General features: G+C 39.8%; 1 protein-coding gene across 1 annotated transcript in view; it reads left to right on the forward strand.

The window, feature by feature from the left end:
* The window catches only part of ANTXR2 (ANTXR cell adhesion molecule 2), a 200,879-nt gene that overhangs the window by 5,731 nt on the left and 176,630 nt on the right, over positions 1–18,518 (forward strand). Inside the window, exons 4-7 of the mRNA XM_045284347.1 lie at positions 15,316–15,397; positions 16,141–16,248; positions 16,364–16,432; positions 17,525–17,605. Of these exons, the coding sequence (XP_045140282.1) occupies positions 15,316–15,397; positions 16,141–16,248; positions 16,364–16,432; positions 17,525–17,605 (340 nt within the window). The remainder of the gene's footprint in view (positions 1–15,315; positions 15,398–16,140; positions 16,249–16,363; positions 16,433–17,524; positions 17,606–18,518) is intronic.

Consider the following 18,518-nt stretch of genomic DNA (forward strand, 5'->3'; position numbering starts at 1 on the left):
TTCTGTTGTACATAGGATGGCTACGAGTTGAAACCAACTCAACAGCATCTAAAAACAACAACTGTTTATTATAGCCATTGCAGTGGGCATGCATCCAGTGCCCACAGATTAGGGAGGTGTTTTTCTGTTGGCCAATCCTTATTTTGAGGCTTAGAGTGTATTTGAGGCTGCGCATCAAGGTGATAAAGGATGGGGTGATGTGATAGAATCCACAGACCAGAGACGTGAATGGCTACTATATCTTTTTTTTTTTTTTTTAACAATTCAGAATTCGGATTTTAATATTATTTGATCATTGTCTTTGCACTTTTAGGAAGGGATATATATATATTTTAATCAATTTATTGGGGCTCATACAATTCATCACAATACATAGCTCAATTGTATAAAACACATCTATACATTTGTTGCCCTCATTATTCCCAAAATTCGCTTGCCTCTTGGGTAGTCGGGCACCATCAGTTTTCTTCGACACATTTGCTTATGTACCTATTTTGTCTTCAGTGATTGAGTCGGGAAGGTCAGCACCACAGAACGCCAGATTATTAGAACAAAGTGTTCTTGAGTTGAGGGAGTACTTGAGTGGAGGCCCAATGTCCATCTGCTACCTTAATACTAAACCTGTAAATATATGTACATAGATCTGTTTCCCCATCATCATATGTAAATATATTTACATATGCACATGCTTGTATTTAGACCTCTTTAAATGCCCTTACCTCCTAGTTCCTTCCTCTATTTCTTTTTACTTTCCTTTTGTTCCACTATCATGTTCAGTCTTCATTTGGGTTTTAGTAATTCCTCTCAGTTACATTGCCCTGATCAAGCCCTACCAGACCGCCTACATCCTCCTCGCTATCGATTTTGGATCACTTGTTGTTCCTTTGTTCCTGGGTTTGGTAACACCCACTTCCTTTCCTCCATGTTCCTCTCTTCCATTCCTCTCAGAACCATAGGTCCCGTTGTTTTCTCTTCCAGTTTGTTTATCGCGCCTATCTTATTTAGATAGACCTTCAGAGATAATAATATGCACAAAGAACAAGACAGAGCAAAACAAAGCAGCAAAAGAGAACATAATACAACAACAACAACAGCAACAAAAAAGAAAAGCCTGTAAATAGTTCAAGGTCTGTTTGTTGACCTTTAGCAGTGTTTCCCGGTTGAGTTTTTTTAGTATTCCCTAGGGACTTTGTTGCTCTGTTCCCCTTGCTGTTCTGTTGCCCACCCTTAGTGTTTCTCCTCAGAGTGGTGGGGTCAGTTCGGGTGCTGAAGCTACAGCTCAGGGAGTGGGACATGTCATATCAGAGCACACAGGAGCTAATGAAGGGAGAGCAAGAGAGAGTGGAACACCAAGCCCAGAGGACGATATTCCTTCTCATAGCAGCCAAAGCACAGAGAGGACCATAGGGCCGGCCCCACTACAAGACACGATGTCCCTCACTGACCCATAGCTCTACAGGGACAACACTGGAGACACAGTGCAGGAATTGAGCCCGATCCTACCCCACCACACTAAGTTGACTCTTATTGGTGGTTGGGTCTAATAAGACAGAGACTGGAGTGGGACAGAGACTTCTCTCTTTCAAGAGGCAACTTGCTGTTGTCAAAAGAAAAACTATGGAACCGAGTCTACTTGAGTCCAAATCATGATCCTACAATTTATTAGAGAAACTGTCCTATCCTCTGTATGTCACTGTGTTTTACACCGATGTAATGGCAATGACGATGGTAAGGACATCAGTATCTGCTTCATAAGGTTGCTGATGGATGGTGCTGAATATGGAGGTGTAGACAGTCTTCACACTGAGTCCTCAATAGAAGACTTTATTATTACGATTGTTCTTTGTATCTGAGTTTAGAAAATACACAGAAATCCCTGACTCATTTAAGTGCTGAAACATTGGACTAGCTGAAAGGTTGGTGTTTCCAACCTAGTTAGAGGCTCTCAGTGATGGTGATCTGCTTCTGAAATGGCATGACCTTGAAACCCTACAAAGCAGTTGGAGTTTGCACAAGTGGGTGCAGTGGGAATTGGAAATGACGCCACAGTAACTAACAACAGAAAATATGCAGTATTTTGAGGGAATATTGTCCTATTTGGAAGGATTTTCTATATTGCAGGAACAATTTAATAAGGCTATTTATGGATTATTTTATAGAAAGCTGCCCCCCTGTGTCTTTCTAAATAGAAATATTTTCGGTTTTAATCACTTTACTATTGATGGCATGTTGAATTAGTTTTCACGTTGAATAAATTATACTGAGAAGCCTCAGGTTAGGGTTACAGTTGCCCCCCTGATTCTGAGCGTTGGATGTGGTTCCCATACTCAGAATGTCAGGGTTCCTCTCTGTGAAATCAGCATGTCTTTTAAAGAGAATTGCTGCAAAGATCAAAATAAGATAATGTCTAGCCAAGCACTTGGCATATTATCAAACAGTCTCCAAGGGAGACTACTTTGTGTTTTTCTTAATGATGTTTAATTGAACCAGTAACTTCCAAAATTTCTATGGTCCTCAGCCTTTTATATAGAATTGCTTTTTATCCATTCAAAAAATTTAAATGTGTTGTATCTTTAGATACAATCATGAAACTCTTGCAGATCTTGGCTTCAAAGTCTAGAAATCGAATTCTACCTATCAAGTACCTTTCTTCACAAATTTTATCCTGAGTCATATTTCTCACTTAAAAATAAACACATTTGTATGAGAAAAGCAAAAGTTAAGCAAAGACGTAGAAATGATGAGGAGAAAAGGTTTCGTCATTTCAGAGCGATTGCTCAGAATTCCCCAGGCCTTGGCAAATACGAGAAGTACCTCTTTCATGTTTATCAGAGGGTTGCTACTAGATTATCAGTAGAGATGAAGCAAGATTAGAAGACAGTACGTCCTTACCATACCGATATATCTCTGTGTGTTACAGTTTTAGGGTGGCCTTCAGCTCCATCTAAAAGCACAAATAGTATTGTACATATGAATGACAAGAAAGTGTCAGGGTCCCATGTAATATCCTCATCATTTTGCCAAACAAAAAGACTAATGTAATCATCTAATACTCTTTCAAATACGTCAGTTGGAAACATTCTCTTTTTTATCCTCTCTTGCTCTAATGATTTTTATCTTCTGTGTGTTTGTAGTCCATCCAGTCACCTGCCTGCCAATGTGCTGACCTTACTTACTCACTGCCTTCCAGCTAAGCCAACTCATAGCAACCCTATAGGATGGGGTAGAACTGATCTTGTCAATTTCTGAGACTGTAACTTGGTGAGAGTGAACAGTTGTGTTTTTCTCCCACAGAGCAGCTGGTGTTTTCAAACTGATGGCCTTTTAGATTACAGCCCAAAGTGTAACTACTAACACCATCGGGGTTCACCTTATCTACCATATATTGAGTACGGTGACCTCCGGGGAGAAAGAAACGATGTGGAATCCAGCTTGGTGGAGGGTTGAGGGGAGGAGTGAAAAGTTGCGCACATACACTGTTTTAGCCCAGGGCCATTATTAGAAAGTGGAAGAAGCATGGCCAGAATGCTCCTTAGAGGCAAGGGTGGTGAGATTTCATCTTACAAACTTTGGACATGTTATCAGTAGAGACCAGTCCCTGGAGAAGGACATCATGTTTGGTAAAGCGGAGGGGCAGTGAAAATGAGGAAGGCCCTCAAGGAGATGGGTTGACACAATGGCTGCAACAATGGGCTCAAGCATAGGAACAATTGTGAGGATGATGCAGGACTGGGGGAGTGTGCTGTTCTGTTGTGCATAAGGTTGCTATGGGTCAGCATCAATATGGAATCATGACTAGTATTAAGAGATATTTTTAATTACTATGTTGCATAATTAGGGATAGTAGAGTCTGCTCAGTTCCTTTATTGCCTTAATCCTGTAATCATGCTGTAGTTGAAAACATATGCTGAGCTCTTGCTGTGTGCCAGCCAATGTACAAAGTGCTTCCAGGCCTTGCTGCAGTGAATCACCATGCCAATTCTCTGTAATGGCTGTGTGATCATCTCAATTTTACCAATGAGGAAACTGAGGCTAGTACAGCTTCTCTGAGGACTCTCAGCCCATAAGTGGTGAACAGTACAGAAGCCAGAATGAGCTCTACAAATATCTAGCCCCTCATGCCCTTCGCATGCAGACAGCAGTATACTGACTTCGAATGGAAAGTGAGCTCTGAGCCCTGGCCTACAAACACTACCGAATCTGGGCGTCCTGGTGCTGTTCCAAGTTCGGCGGCTAACCAGGAAGCCAGCAGTTTGAAACCAGTTTGAAGGACGAGGATTTACAGCTTCAGAAAGCCACAGGGGCAGTTCTACTTGGTCCTGTAGGGGGACTGTGAGTTTGTTTTGTGTGTGAATCCATCCAGAGACCTCATCTGCACACCATGCCTGCAGCGTCGCCTGACTAACTTTCCATTCTACAAACACACCAAGCTTTTATCTGTATACAGCCTTCACTTTTCTCTGACCCAGAACTCTCACTGGCTGACTTGCCCTTGTCTTTCATGTCTCATCTCATGTGTTCCGCGGCCATCTCATCTGAAGGAGCTCCTCCCGCCCTCCAGTCATGTCTTGTAACACAAGACTGTCTTTCAACACGTTCTAAGATTATTTTGTCAATCATTTTACTCTTATGTTCATGAATTGAATATAATCTTCTAATGTAAAAAATGGGAGAAACTGTATCTTCTTTGCCTTGCTTGCCCTTGCATGCCGAGCCTTACAGCAGAGTCTTGCACGTCGTAGATGCTCAATAAATGCGCTGACTGGCAGATTGGATGAGGTGATCGATCTTTAGAATGCACGTTATAAACAATTATGGTGCTTTGTCTGTCGTCATAAGCCTGTTGCTGTTGTGTCGATTCTGGCTCATGGTGCCCCTATAGGACAGAATAGAACAGCACCATGGATTTCCAAGGCTGTAATCTTTATAGAAGCAGACCATACATCTTTTTCCCATGAAGCAGCTGGTGGATTTGAACTCCTGGTCTTCTGATTAGCAGTTGAGTCCTTAGCTCTCTGCACCCAAGACTCCTTTTTCGAATTGTACCACGCTACATGACGACATATTTTTCTTAACCTTTGTTTCTTTTCTCTTCTTTACTTTTTCTTAGAGGTTCATTATAAGAAACTTAATTTACTCACTGGAAAAAAAAAAACTTTCAAAACATTCCATAATTGAAAATATCATCATTGTTTTTTTTTTTAATCATCATTGTTTTTGACCTGAACACAATAATAATTGCTAAGGGGAAATTTTTTCCTTAGGCAACCTTTTAGGATGGTTTAAAAAAATCATTAAGTTTAGATCATGTAGACCTTTCATAGTTATATTGTCTTTGGAAGTAATGACATTAAATAAAGAGGGGATTTAAAAATTTTTTTTAATTCTATCGTTTCCTCATGGTCAGTACATAGTCCCCATGCCTGTTTGACTCCAAAGTCCAACCCCAGTCTTTCCATTTTTGCGGGAGCCACCAGACTTTGCAAAGCAGCAGTTTCGTGGGCACTATTCTTGAATGCTTTTCCTTTCCAGTCTCTGAATTCCATGATGAACACACACACATGACTTCATAATCCAATTGTGATACCTCTCAGTGATTTGGGGTGGCTCTGTTCGTGCCCATGATTGGCATGTTTGACTGCTAAATGACAGCCTGGTGGTTGAGTTCACCCAGAAGTGCTTTAGAAGGTCTGGTGATCTATTTACAAGATTGTTGTTGTTGTTAGGGGCTGTCCAGTCAGTTTTTAAAAATTCTATGAGTTAAAAAGAAATCTCATATGTTCTGTGTACAACAACATAGAAACATTAGTTGTAAAAACCTTATGAAGCATAGTTCTTCTCAGACACATAAGGGGCTGCCATGAGTCAACTCGATGGATTTTAGGTAGTGTCTGAGTTGTCTAGTGTTGTCTTAGCAGAAATGCTGTAAGTAGGCAGCTTTGACATATGGAAACTTGTTTTCTTGTAGTGTAAGGTTTGAAGTCCGAATTTCGGGTGATGGCCCTAGCAGAAGGCTTTCTCTCTCTCTGCTGGCTTCGCAGGAAGGCCCTTGTCTTTTCTGAACTTCTGCTTTGTGGTCCTCTTCATGTGGCTTGACACCTCTCTTATTCCATTGATATTCCTCTTATGTTTGCTTAATATCTTTCCTATCTTAAAAGAGATTGACGCAAGACATTTTGCGCTAATCCTGTCTCACTAACATAGCAAAGACAATCCTTCCACAAATTGAACCAGGAAGCTTAGAGGTCAGACTTTCTAGCACATAGTTTGTGGGAGTGAAGGTGGACACTAATTTATAGAATGTATTATTTGTAAAGAAAGAATAAAAATGTTAAATTTTCTTTTTTTGTTTTAAAGATATTGCTAGCTCCCTATGTAGCCAGAGATAGTTATTTTAGAATCATCATGGAATTCAGGGATTATTCAGGAATAGAGCGTACCAAATTGTGACCCTGGAGGTCCTGATGGCTCTTGCTAACATGAACAGGCTAGGATTGGACCTTGGAGCCAAACACACATGGGGACTACGTATTGGCTATTTCACCTAGGAAAAGTTACCTATCCTCTTGCTGCCCAATTCTCTTGCCAGTTAAAAGGAGTCGATCATTTATTCCATAAAGAAATGCTGAAAAGATTGTGTATATGCTACCTGAGAAGGCCTACTTAAAAATATCTGAGAAATACTCATGTAGAATATGCAACAGATCTTTGTCATTTTAATAATTTACTTGTCTTTCTCTGTTTTCTCTTCTCTTTTACTTTTTTTTTTTTTTGCCTCTATCACTTCCCCTAAGGACCTACCTTTTACTACTTCTCATTTATAACTGTTCTAGTTTTAGCTTCCTTCTTGTGGGCTAATGTTGGTGCTGATGATTAAGTAAGAAGGAGGCTAAGGTTAAATTACTATTTGAAAATTACCAGTGTACACCACCATCCTCTTCCTCTTGACACGGCACAGTGTAACAAGAGTTTTGAGAAGTAAAAGGAATTTGCTCTGAACAATACACTAAGTTGTTGAAGCAGAGATTCAAATCCAGGTCTACTTCCCAAGCCTGAACACTTAACCACTGCACTGACTCAAGTTCTCTTTCCTCTCCCATCTCTAGTTTGCACAGTTTGTCAGAATTCATGAATACATGGATTAAATGTATTCTCTTCTCTTACAAACCTGTGCGGTGGTGAGAGGAAGTGAGCATCGTTAGTTAAAACAAAACAAAACAAAACAAAAAGCTTTTAAGGAAGTGGTTACTCCTGCCTAGAACATTCTGCATACACCATGCATCATGCTACATCAGTGGTCTCAGTGTGGCAGAGCTCAGATCTTAGTGAGAGATATGTTAATAGTTACTTTCAGTGAAACAATTCTGCTTTATGAGTATATTCTAAAGAAAATGGAGTTTATCGTTATGCATGCCTGGTGTCTATCGAAATGGGAAAAGGTAGAACTCAATTTCTGAGAGCTTAAGAAGCGAGCAGCAACTGGATTAAAATATATTGATGCAGCAGATTTGAATTTGAGGTGTGATCCCTGTACCTCACTTTGGTAAATGCAGAATAAAGTGGAGAAACACATCCATATGATCTAGATTGTGCAGAGCACTTTATAAGCAGATACATTTGGGATCCAGGGCTTCTACTTTGGATGCATTTGTACTGGACTCTGGACCACAGAGAGCTTGATGTATGGTGGCATAACACGACATGTTAAATAAGTGATAGCCCGATTTTCATATAAACTATTCAGGAGCCCTGGTGGCATTGTGGTTACATGTTGAGCTCCTAACTGCAAGGTCAGCTGTTTGAAACCACCAGCTGTTCTGTGTGGGAGAAAGATGGAGATTTCTACTCCTGTCAAGAGTTGAGTCTTGGAAACTCACAGGGGCAGGTCTAGCCTGTTCTGTAGGAGGTGGCATTGACTTGATTTGTTTGTTTGTTTTAACTGAGGAGATAGTTAAACCAGTTAGGTTATAAGAAAATAGAATGCATTAGCATTTTCTGCCTTTAGAAATTAGGGCCTGCAAGAAAATGCATTACTTTTTTGAGGGCTTATTTTTCGAGTGACATGGAGTGCAGCAGGCTGAGGGGCTCCAAAATGTTTGTGGAGAAATCCCATTTTCCTGAAGCTCCTCACATGTAATATGGATGTTGGCGGGAAGCAGAAAAGATCAGAAAGATGCTTTCCTGTGTTTTATTGACTATGCAAAGGCATTCATTCAGCTGTATGGATCATACGAACTGTGTCGCAATGGGAAGAATGGAAATTATGCACATCAATAATTTATGCATAGACCAAGAGGTAGTTGTTTGCACAGAATATGGGACACTGTTAAGAAAGAGGTGCTCAGGGATGGATCCTTTTATGTGTCTTCAAGTCGTATGCAGGACAGCTAACCTGAACAGCCATATAAAGAAGAATGGGGAGTCAGGATTGAAGAAAGGCTGATTAACCAAAAGTCTCACAACCGCACCAAATGACCACCTCAAGATAAACAGAGAAGAAGTTGCTAAGGATTTTATTTTACTTGGATTCACAATGAACCATTATGGAAGTAGCAGTCGGAAAATCAAATAACCCGTTTCATTTGGCCAATTTGCTGCATAAGACCTCTATAAAGTGTTGAATAGTAAAGATGTCACTTGGAGGCCTGATGTGCACTTGGCCCCGAACCATGGTATTTTAAAAATTAATTAATTATGTTAAAATTAGTTTATTTTAAAAAATTTCTCATACATACAATCCACATATCATATATTTCAATAGTTTAATCACATTCATAAGAGTTTTATACAACTATCAATTTCAGACATTTCTTCTTCCAGTCTCCCCAGTCATGTCCTTTTGAATCTATTGATCCAATATTTTTCTCTATAGGTATATTTCCTCTGGGTTCCATGTACAGAAAATCATACAACATCACGAGAGAGTACAAACAGCCCAATAACAATGATACAATGAAACAAAGTAAAACCTCAAGTGATAACAAAGCAGATAAAATTAAAAACGGAAGCAATTGTACATCAGGTCAGCGGGAGATGGCTGACGAGGTATCACAGTTTGACGTAACTACAATTGCAGTCATCTAGCCTGCAGTGTACTCTGGTAACAGAGCCTTTCCCATCTCTGGTCCATAAACAGAGGGGGAGTCTTCAGAGGCTTAATCTCTGCGGGGGACCCTACAACTGAGTTTTCGGTTTCACTGTCATCTGCAGCCTTCTGCAAACCAGGTGTTCAGAATTTAAGCTCTGGTACCATTTCCTACTCCAGGGTTGTTTTTTTAATTTACAATCCTTGGATCACACAGGCTAGTGTACTTCCATGTGGACTTAGGTGATGCCTCACGTAGATGGCTGCTTATTTTAAGACAAACCTTTAAGACCCCAGATGCTATTCTTTCTGATAGCTGGGCATCATCTGCTTTCTTCACCACACTTTTCTACAGCACCCATTTCTTCACTGACCACATCAAGAGGGTAGGCATTGAGCAGGGTCTTGCCATGAGAACAAGACTCTTCCTTTGTCTTGATGTCTCTTTTCATAGTAGTGGTCTCATACAGTATTAGCCCTTATGTGATTAATCCAAGGTATTTTCAAATCGCTGCACATGAATTAGAAAGAGCACAGAATACTGGATGCATTGAATGTCTTTAAAGAAGTCAGCCAGAATACTTCTTGGAAGCAAAGCTGTTGAGGCTTCATTTGGTGGATCTTGGATATGTTATCAAGAGAGGCCAGTCCCCAGAAAAGGACATCTTTCATTTGTGAAGATTCAAGGGGAGTCAAAAAGTATTTAAATTTAAACTACCAAGGATGTGTTTCTTGACACATCCCACTTCTGAAGGCAGTGTTTCCATCTCTATGACTGTTCCCTGAAGAATGCTGAGTTCTGCCACTTATATCATGTACGATGGCAGTTGTGGCATCGACCAGGGGCCCAAATCGTGTTTTCTGAAATATTCTTTGAATTTTGGGGACATAAAAACATCCAGAGGGGCACTATCAGGGGTGTAGGATGGATGAGGTGAGGCTTTGCAGTTCTCATGGACAGCTCTTGCTGACCTCGAAGCAGGAGCAGATGCATTGCCGTGATGGAAAACTGTACCCCTTGGCCTAATTTTCTAGACCTTTTCATTTCACTGTTGTAGTTCTCAGTTTGCCTTTGACTTCTTCCTACTACACCCTGGTGATCACCTGTGCCCTTTTAGAAACTCTATCAACATTTCCTCTTTGAAATTCTCCCCAAAGTCACTATAACTTTCTGAGCTCACCTGTCTTGTCTTCAATTAACTGTCCCAGTAGATCTCCTCAGGAGCCACTGTTTTGGTTGGATCCCCTTTTGTTTTTCTTGTAAAGCACCCGAAGGAGTCCTGGTGGCAGAGTGGTTACAAGTTGGGCTTTCTTCTCCTAAAGAGACACAGTCTTGGGAACTCACAGGGGCCGTTCTACTGTTTGTGTTTTTTAATGACAACTTGTTGATAGTCACTCACAGGTCGCAGAAACATGTTTCGGCATAGTTATTTGGAGTAAACTCATGCATATATAAACTAGAACCTTAGAAGCAAGCCTTTTTTTAAAAACTGACCATCCTATTTGAAAGTACTGGCTGGATTACATGTCAACAATCGTTCCCAGATAAGTGACTGAAATCTGTAAAGATTTTATCCTCACAGTTGTTCCTACACCTGAGCCCATTGTTACAGCCATGGGGGTAATCCATCTCCTTGAGGGCCTTCCTTTTTTTGCTGCTTCTCTACTTTACCAAGCGTGATGTCCTTCTCAAGAACTGGCCTCTCTTGACAACACGTCTGGTATAGGTAAGACGAAGTTTCAGCATCCTGGCCTCCAGAAGCACTGTGGCCACACTTCCAAGACCGAGCGCTTTGTCCTCTTAGCAGTTCACGTACTTCCAGTGTTCTTCTCCAGCCCACAATCCAAACACACCCCTTCCTCGTGCGATAGGGCACAGTGCAGAGCCACTGTGTACACTCAACCTGAACACAAAAACTACTCAGTGCCGTGGAGCCAGTTTCGACTCAGTGAATTGACACCATTGAGCGGAACTGCCCCTTTGAGCTGACGAGGCTGTCAATCTTTACTGGAGCAGAAAGTCTCCTCTTTCTCAGACCACCACCCCGTTCCCGGTGGACCAGGAGCAGCTGGTGGTTTGAACTGCAGACAAGGCGGTTAGCAGCCCCATGTGTAAACCGCTGCATACCTCTGCCACTATTCATTGTTAAGATGTACTTCACATGATACATTAATTGTGTTAGTTGAATATGTCAGAATTCTCTGCCATTTTATTTAGGCCATTATCTCAGAATATCAGGAGCGGTGGTGGCCCTATAGGGCCTGTTGGAATCCACCATCTACCTCTGTTAAAATATAATCTGTTTACTTTGTTATTCTTGTTTGTTTAGTTTGTTTATGTTTTCCTGTGCATGAAATCCAGGGTAGGTAAATCTATAGAGACAGAAACTGGATTAATGGTTCCTTGGAAGTATGTCAGGGGAAGTTGGGGCAAAATGAGGAGCTAATAATGATGAGCATAAGAATGAAGAAAATAATTCTAAAACATTGTGGTGATGGCTGTACAATTCTTCTTGAGGTGTGACTGAACTATTGAATTGTATGATATGCCAATAAAACTGTTGGGGAAAAAAATTAAAGGCTCAGAAATCATAGGGAACAATCTTTTCTGACCTATAAGGTTGCTATGAGTTTGAATCAATTCCATGATAATACATTTTGTTGGACTTTCTCATCGATTGTTGTTTTCATTAGGAAGACATTCATGTTAGATTATCCAGGAAGCATGCTAAGCACAAGTTTCCTGTGTGCCTCCTGTAACGGTAGTCTGCCCTTGGGAGTCACGCGTATGTTCAGAGTGCTGTGTGGTTGCCGAAAAGCACTGCACGGCAGCTAGTTGTGGCTGTAATGTTTCCTCCCGTTCTCCTACTTCCTTTCCCTATGCTGCAGAATTTTAGAAATGCAGTATCAGTTAATTTCATAGATTTAAAAAATGAGGAAGTATGTGCTTTCTTTTCTCCTTATTCAAACATTAAGTAAAGGAGAAAATGAATTATAAAGTTGATTTTCTGATTCACAATTTAAAAAATCAGAGGTTTAATATTTTATTTGTTAAAATAACTGTTTCTTTTCAAAAAGTATTTGAAACTGCATAGAGTGTAACAATATAACTATGTATATATTCATATATATATCTCAATCTTGGAAATGTAGCAATGTGATAAAACCATAGGAATTTAGCCGAATTACCATGAATAAGTACGACTTTTATTATGAAGTTCTCCATAGGCAGAGAAAGAACTAGACAGCATTTACATAGGTATTACTAGCAGCAAAGAGGAAGTGTACAGCGATTACTCAGGAGTGACAGCGAAGCTTCTGCGTAATACCCTGTGGGGTACATTGCATGTCAATCCTTGGCAACAGCTTCATAACAAATACTAAAGATGATTCAATGTTACTGTTGCTTCTAGTTGAAGACATAGCTTAATAGTCACACTCAGTGAAATTGAGCTTCAATGATATTGGATTAAAAACAAACAAACCAACAAATCCACTTTTTGCCTTTATTATTTTTTCTCATGCTTTCCTTTTGAGTTTTCTTCAAGGTGACAGTGCAAATCAATAAGTTCTTTTTTAACCTTGTTCTAGCAGAGAAAAGAGAGCCCGATTTCAAATATAATTCGATCTTAATCAGACAATGATAAGACAAAGACAAAATGAATCCTGCTGGATGCGGAAGACCATCAGCATGATGGCATACTGGTGTCCACTAATTCCCCGAATGTCGGACATATAAGGAAGGACACAGAGATCAGAGGAAACTGTCACCATATCACGAGTGGCAGCAGATCCGTTCATCACAATTGCAGGTGGGACGACAGAAGCAGGAAAGGGACCATGATTGGGACATACACGTGCATTATTGCAACAAGTTTGGGTCAATGCACTGCAGTCAAGGCGGTCAGGGTGTGACCCATGACTATGAACTGGAGTTCCCCAATTTGCATCAGTGACACACCTAGGCAAGTCCCAGAGGGTGGGGACTGGGTAAGACCTTGGTAGGAATCCACTTCTATACACACTCTCCCCGAGGGCAAAGTTTTTCACACTAGTGATTAGTGGTCAGAAAAAACTCAATGGAGGTTGAATCTGAGTGAATACCAAAATGATTTAGGGTTCCTACTTTAACCTGCAGTAAACTGTACCCCTCTGTAACCCTAGTGCTTACAATTTAAGTTCTAATACCATCTATAGCAGTGGTTCTCAACCTTCCTAATGCTGCGAACCTTTAATAATATTCCTCATGTTGTGGTGACCCCTCAACCATAAAATTATTTTTGTTGCTATTTCATAACTGTAATTTTGCTACTGTTATAAATTGGGCGACCCCTGTGAAAGGGTCATTTGATCCCAAAAGTGGTTGCCACCCACAGCACCCCCTAACTGTTTTCTACTAACCTGAGAATTTTCTTGTAGATGATTAGGTGAGCTGAAGTAACGGAGATCTGAATCTGAACTGAATGGAGAAGGCTCTTTTTGTCAGCAAAATCTATTTGTGCAAACTTGAATTTCAGTTGTCTTTTTTCCCTTTTGGCAGCAAACATTAATGCTTATGGACACATTGCCACTCAATTCTGGGAAGCACTAACTATTGGGTTTATATCTATGTGCATATAGAATCAGTTTCAAGTCATTTCTGAAGCTATTGAACATAAATATTTAGATAAAACAAGATTATACATTTTTGTAATTTACTCAGTCATCTGTATAAGTATGAATTTTCAAATAGTGGATTGAAAATTTTGCAGTGGGCATCATAATAAGTAAGCCTATATATGAGAGAGATACATTTGAAATAAAACACATAGCGATAGCCTATTCTAAACTTCCAGGTTAGTTAAGAAGTAAGAATATGAGATTAAATGAATTAAATTATTTTAAAATAGAAAATAAACAAAATGATGATCAGAGTCCGCATTGAAATGGGTGTGGAGAGGAAACCTGGGGCACGACAGAGAAATGACTGTGACAAAGAGAACGGTCCACAGGCCCGTAGGTTTTGAACCTGGTGTTACATCAGCAAGGCAGCGTGCATGGGTGGAGATGACTGGACTATGAAAAGGGAAGATTAGCCTCATGCTTTCAGGTGTTTTTTTTAAGCAGCTCCCCCCCGGCCCCCCCCCCCCGTTTTTTTTAAGCAGGAAAAAAGTTCTTGAGAATGGAGGACTTGTTTGTTAATCAATTTATATCAGAAATTAATATGTAAACAGAGTGCCTAAGGTTCTTTGGATGCTGATTTATTTTAAATATTTTATATAACAAAATAAGTTTAGATTATTTTTTGATATAATAGTGCATGTGTGTGTGCGTGTGAGAGAGAGAGGGGGAGAGAGAGAGAGACCAGTAAGTTTCCTTGATGCCAGATGATAACTCTTCTTAATGTGAATCGCCTTCCATTTCTCATTGTCCATACTGTTTGAATTGTGTATGTTTCTTTGTTGACACTGTACTTTATTATTTTAAGACTTTTCTCTTTTGAAAGACCACTTTCTCTACTTCTTTCCATTTAGACATATTCCACTGGGAAAATAAATAGTCAAGAAAATCATGCTATGACTTTTCTTATTTTTATAATTACTACTACCTATCCATACATGTATGCATGCATCAATCTGTCCAGACGTTCACTCATCAAATAGGTATTCAGTGCCTAAGGAGAATGTGCTGGTGTCTGGGTGAGTGTGGAGGTACCATGAAGTGACTGAATCAGGAGACTTATGACCCCAGCGAATACAAGTGCAAATGGTTAGTTTCTGTAAACAATGGTTACGAAATTTAGAAATGGCCGGGGAAATTCCGTACTTTTGGTGAGGAGATGTGAACATTGCACAGATGCTTTTGGAGCAAGTGCCAAAGCCGAACTACTTAATCCTTGTGTTTGTGTTTTTGGTGGAAAAAGGGGAAAAAAGTTTTACTCTGACATTTAGTAGAACCAGTATGATTGACGTTATCCGCTCTCCGTGAAAAATGCCTAAAATAGGCTTTGGTTTTAAAAGCCATTTCACGTTGTTACTGTTTCTCATTTTTATAATTTTAATACAGAAATTACTAACTTCTCATTTAAGTAGTGAAACGGTGTGAGGAGCTATCTGCTTTCGAAGCTGATGTTCTTTTTCTACTTTTTATTAAGGAATGCTGAGTTGCAGTTCTGCCATGTCTTTAGAGAAGCGTTTATGGTGATCTTTGTTTATTTCCTTTTGTTTAATGCTATGATATGTTATTTTCAGAGGTGAAATTGCCAAAGGGTTGGCGGACTTAAAACAAGTTCAACCCGGAGGAGTGACATATATTCATGAAGGACTAAAGCTAGTAAGTTTGCTTAAGTTTTTTAGCGTGGGAGAGAAAGTACTGTATTCACAAGCAAGCTCAAAAGCCCACCTGCCTGTTTATATTTTTTTGCTCTGTGTTCACATTTAATAGTTCTAGTCATGAGAGTAAAGGCTCCCTGGAAGGTATCTGGCTAGCATGGTGGTTACACATTGGGCTGCTAACTGAAAGGTCAGCAGTTCGAATCCACCAGCTGCTCTTTTGGAGAAAGAGGTGATGTCTACCCCCGTAAAGATGTGCAGTCACGGAAACCCTCAGGGGCACATCTGCTTGGACAAATAGGGTCGCTATGAGTCAGAAACAACTTTATGGTAGTGCATTTTTTTGAGGGTTGCTTTAAATTGGGACCAACTCAATGACCGAGTTCATGTGAGGGATGAGAGTGAACATTAGTGTGGAAAAATGAGCTTGTAGTGGTGATAAGAACAATTTAGATTTATCTTTGCCTGTTTAGGAATTTTCCTTGTTTTCAGGGTTACATTCAAAATAGTCAGCCATAGTTCCAAAAAACCCCCAAAATTGTGTCCCTTAAACCCGGTATTTATGACTCTTTCATGAAGCTACGACTATTTCAAATAAAATAGAGTTAATACAAGGACATGGTTTTATTGAAGGCCAGTTAGTAATGTTTTGATTGTGTCAAATATACAAATTTGGCTCGATGAACCATAGTGGTTCAGAGTTAAAATTAAATTATGAGTTGGATACTTCTTCCTCATTTTCAGGCAAATGAACAACTTCAGAAAGCAGGAGGCTTAAAAACCTCCAGCATCATGATTGCTCTGACAGATGGGCAGCTGGAAGGTCTGGTGCCATTGTATGCAGAGAAGGAGGTGAGTGTCTAACTGAGACTGGCTCTGGACTCCCTGCTGTGCTCTGTTGTATGTCTCAGCGTGTGCTCTGTAATATTTGAAGAATTCACCCCTCTCTCTCTCTCCTCTGCAATAGGCAAAAATAGCGAGGTCACTTGGGGCTAGAGTTTATTGTGTTGGTGTCCTTGATTTTGTACAAGAACAGGTGAGTACAATAGATCTGAAAATTTTAATCTAAATTACATCATTCTAGGAAGGATGATTTCTCACAATATTTTCACAGGCAACTCTTGATGTTAATTGATTGTTAGTTATTTTTCTATACAACTATTAAGTTCTTGGTTGTATATCTTGAACTCAACACAAGCAATTTATGAATAATGATAGATTTCATTACTGAAAATGAAAATCTGAATAATCCTGACTTGATTTGGGCAACTAATCTAAAGATAAAATTTTGTATTGAACTAAAATGATTAGTGCTTCTCTTATTTCACTCAGTTGACCAGATTATTGTGCAGGGTTTTAAAACTTGTCTCAGATGTGCAGGAATTTAGAAAGTTCATTAGGAGAAATCTTGAAAAAAAAATTTTTTTAGACTTTTTAAGAATTAAGTGTACTTTTGATAGAGCATTAAGGGATTATATACTTGAAAAAGTAATTTTGCACTCACAAATGGATCTTGCATTTAAATTTTGGGTTGAGCATGGCCCAAACTCCCATGACTCAAGCCCAGTACAGATCGTAGAGCTCTACGCTTTGCAAAGTTGCTGTAACTGAGCTCAGTTCATTCTGTGGTGGACGTTAGGCAGCACCATCGCTGCTACTTACAGTCACTGACCTCTCCCACAAGCCACACTGTGGCAGATTAATTTTTCAGGTGAACTTAAACAAAAAAAAGACATTTCTAAAGTATTGTTTAGGTCTTAACCAGGGTTTCTTAGTGGTGTAGTGGTTCAGCATTTGGCTGTAAACTGAAAGACTGGTGGTATAAACCCACTAACCAACTTGTGGGAGAAAGATGTAGCAGTCTGCTTCTGTAATTGGAAAACCCATGCGGCAGTTATGGGGAGACCTGGTGGTGTACTGGGTCACTTATTGGCCTGCTAACCACAAGGTTAACAGTTCAAAACCAGCAGCAGCTCTTCGGGAGAAAGATGAGATTTCTACTCCAAGGACAGTTCTGCTCTCTCCTGTAGGGTCACTGTGAGCTGGAACGACTTGATGGCAAAGGGTTTAGTTTTGGTTGTATCTTGATCACCCCTTAATTGATTTTTCCCCTCTTTCCCCCCTAAAGCTGGAAAGAATTGCTGATTCCAAAGAACAAGTTTTCCCAGTCAAAGGTGGTTTTCAAGCTCTCAAAGGAGTAATTAATTCTGTGAGTAAATTTCTGGCATCGGGGGAAGAGCATGATGTTAGATATATTTTTAAGTTATAAACCTTGATTCCAGGGCAGATCATGATAGTTTCTTGAGGGAAGGGGGTAAGAAGGTGCTGTGCTTGGTGTTGAGTATGCAGTGTAATGCTGAGGATTGCCTTTTGCTTGTCAGTGAGATTTGGTATTCAATCTTGCAGGTGGTGCTCGGTGAGTCTGGGTTTGTGATTTCAAGTTTTAAGGTTTTCATAAACGGCCTCAGACACATCTTCCCATTGGGCATGGAGTCCTTAACTGTTTTGATATCTTGAAAGTTTTATAGGATTATAGAAAAAAAAAGTAAAATAAAAATTTGGATTGCAATGTGATTACTCACTCCTTCCCACTATGGGATTTCTTAGCGATCAGTAAGGCAACCTGAACAAGCGACGGACTGTTTGATTGCTGTTGTTTTCTCCATTTTCATGATTAATGGTTTCACTGGAGCTCATATTACTTCTTTTTGGAATTCAGTAGAGCTGTCTCTGGGGATCATTAGAATCTGGGCGACCCTAACGGGGGCAGGGGAAGGGAGTGTGAAATGCAATCCCAGGCGCAGGGGTTGCACAGCTGAGTTTTATGTTTCATTTTACTGCTTTTTGCTGGAAGCACTGGGAGCAGTTGCTATTAAGTATTTATGATATTTTGGTAAACACCATCCTAAAATTGAAGTGAATAATATATATTCTCTAAGCCAAACCTTTCCCTTTAATCTCTAGGTATTTATTGTAGTGGAAAAAAATCTTAATTTCTTCTGACATTTGGGTCTGGTATTGAATACTTTTACTTAAATAGTCTGTTTTTCAGACACACAGAGATGTATTGAATTTGTTTTAGTGGCAAGTAGGTTTTCTTTTTCTTTTCTTTTTTAATTAAT

The sequence above is a fragment of the Echinops telfairi genome, unplaced genomic scaffold (assembly GCF_000313985.2).
Source record: "Echinops telfairi isolate 266 unplaced genomic scaffold, ASM31398v2 ScPeMD7_7468;HRSCAF=8506_0, whole genome shotgun sequence".
Lineage (NCBI taxonomy): Eukaryota > Metazoa > Chordata > Mammalia > Afrosoricida > Tenrecidae > Echinops > Echinops telfairi.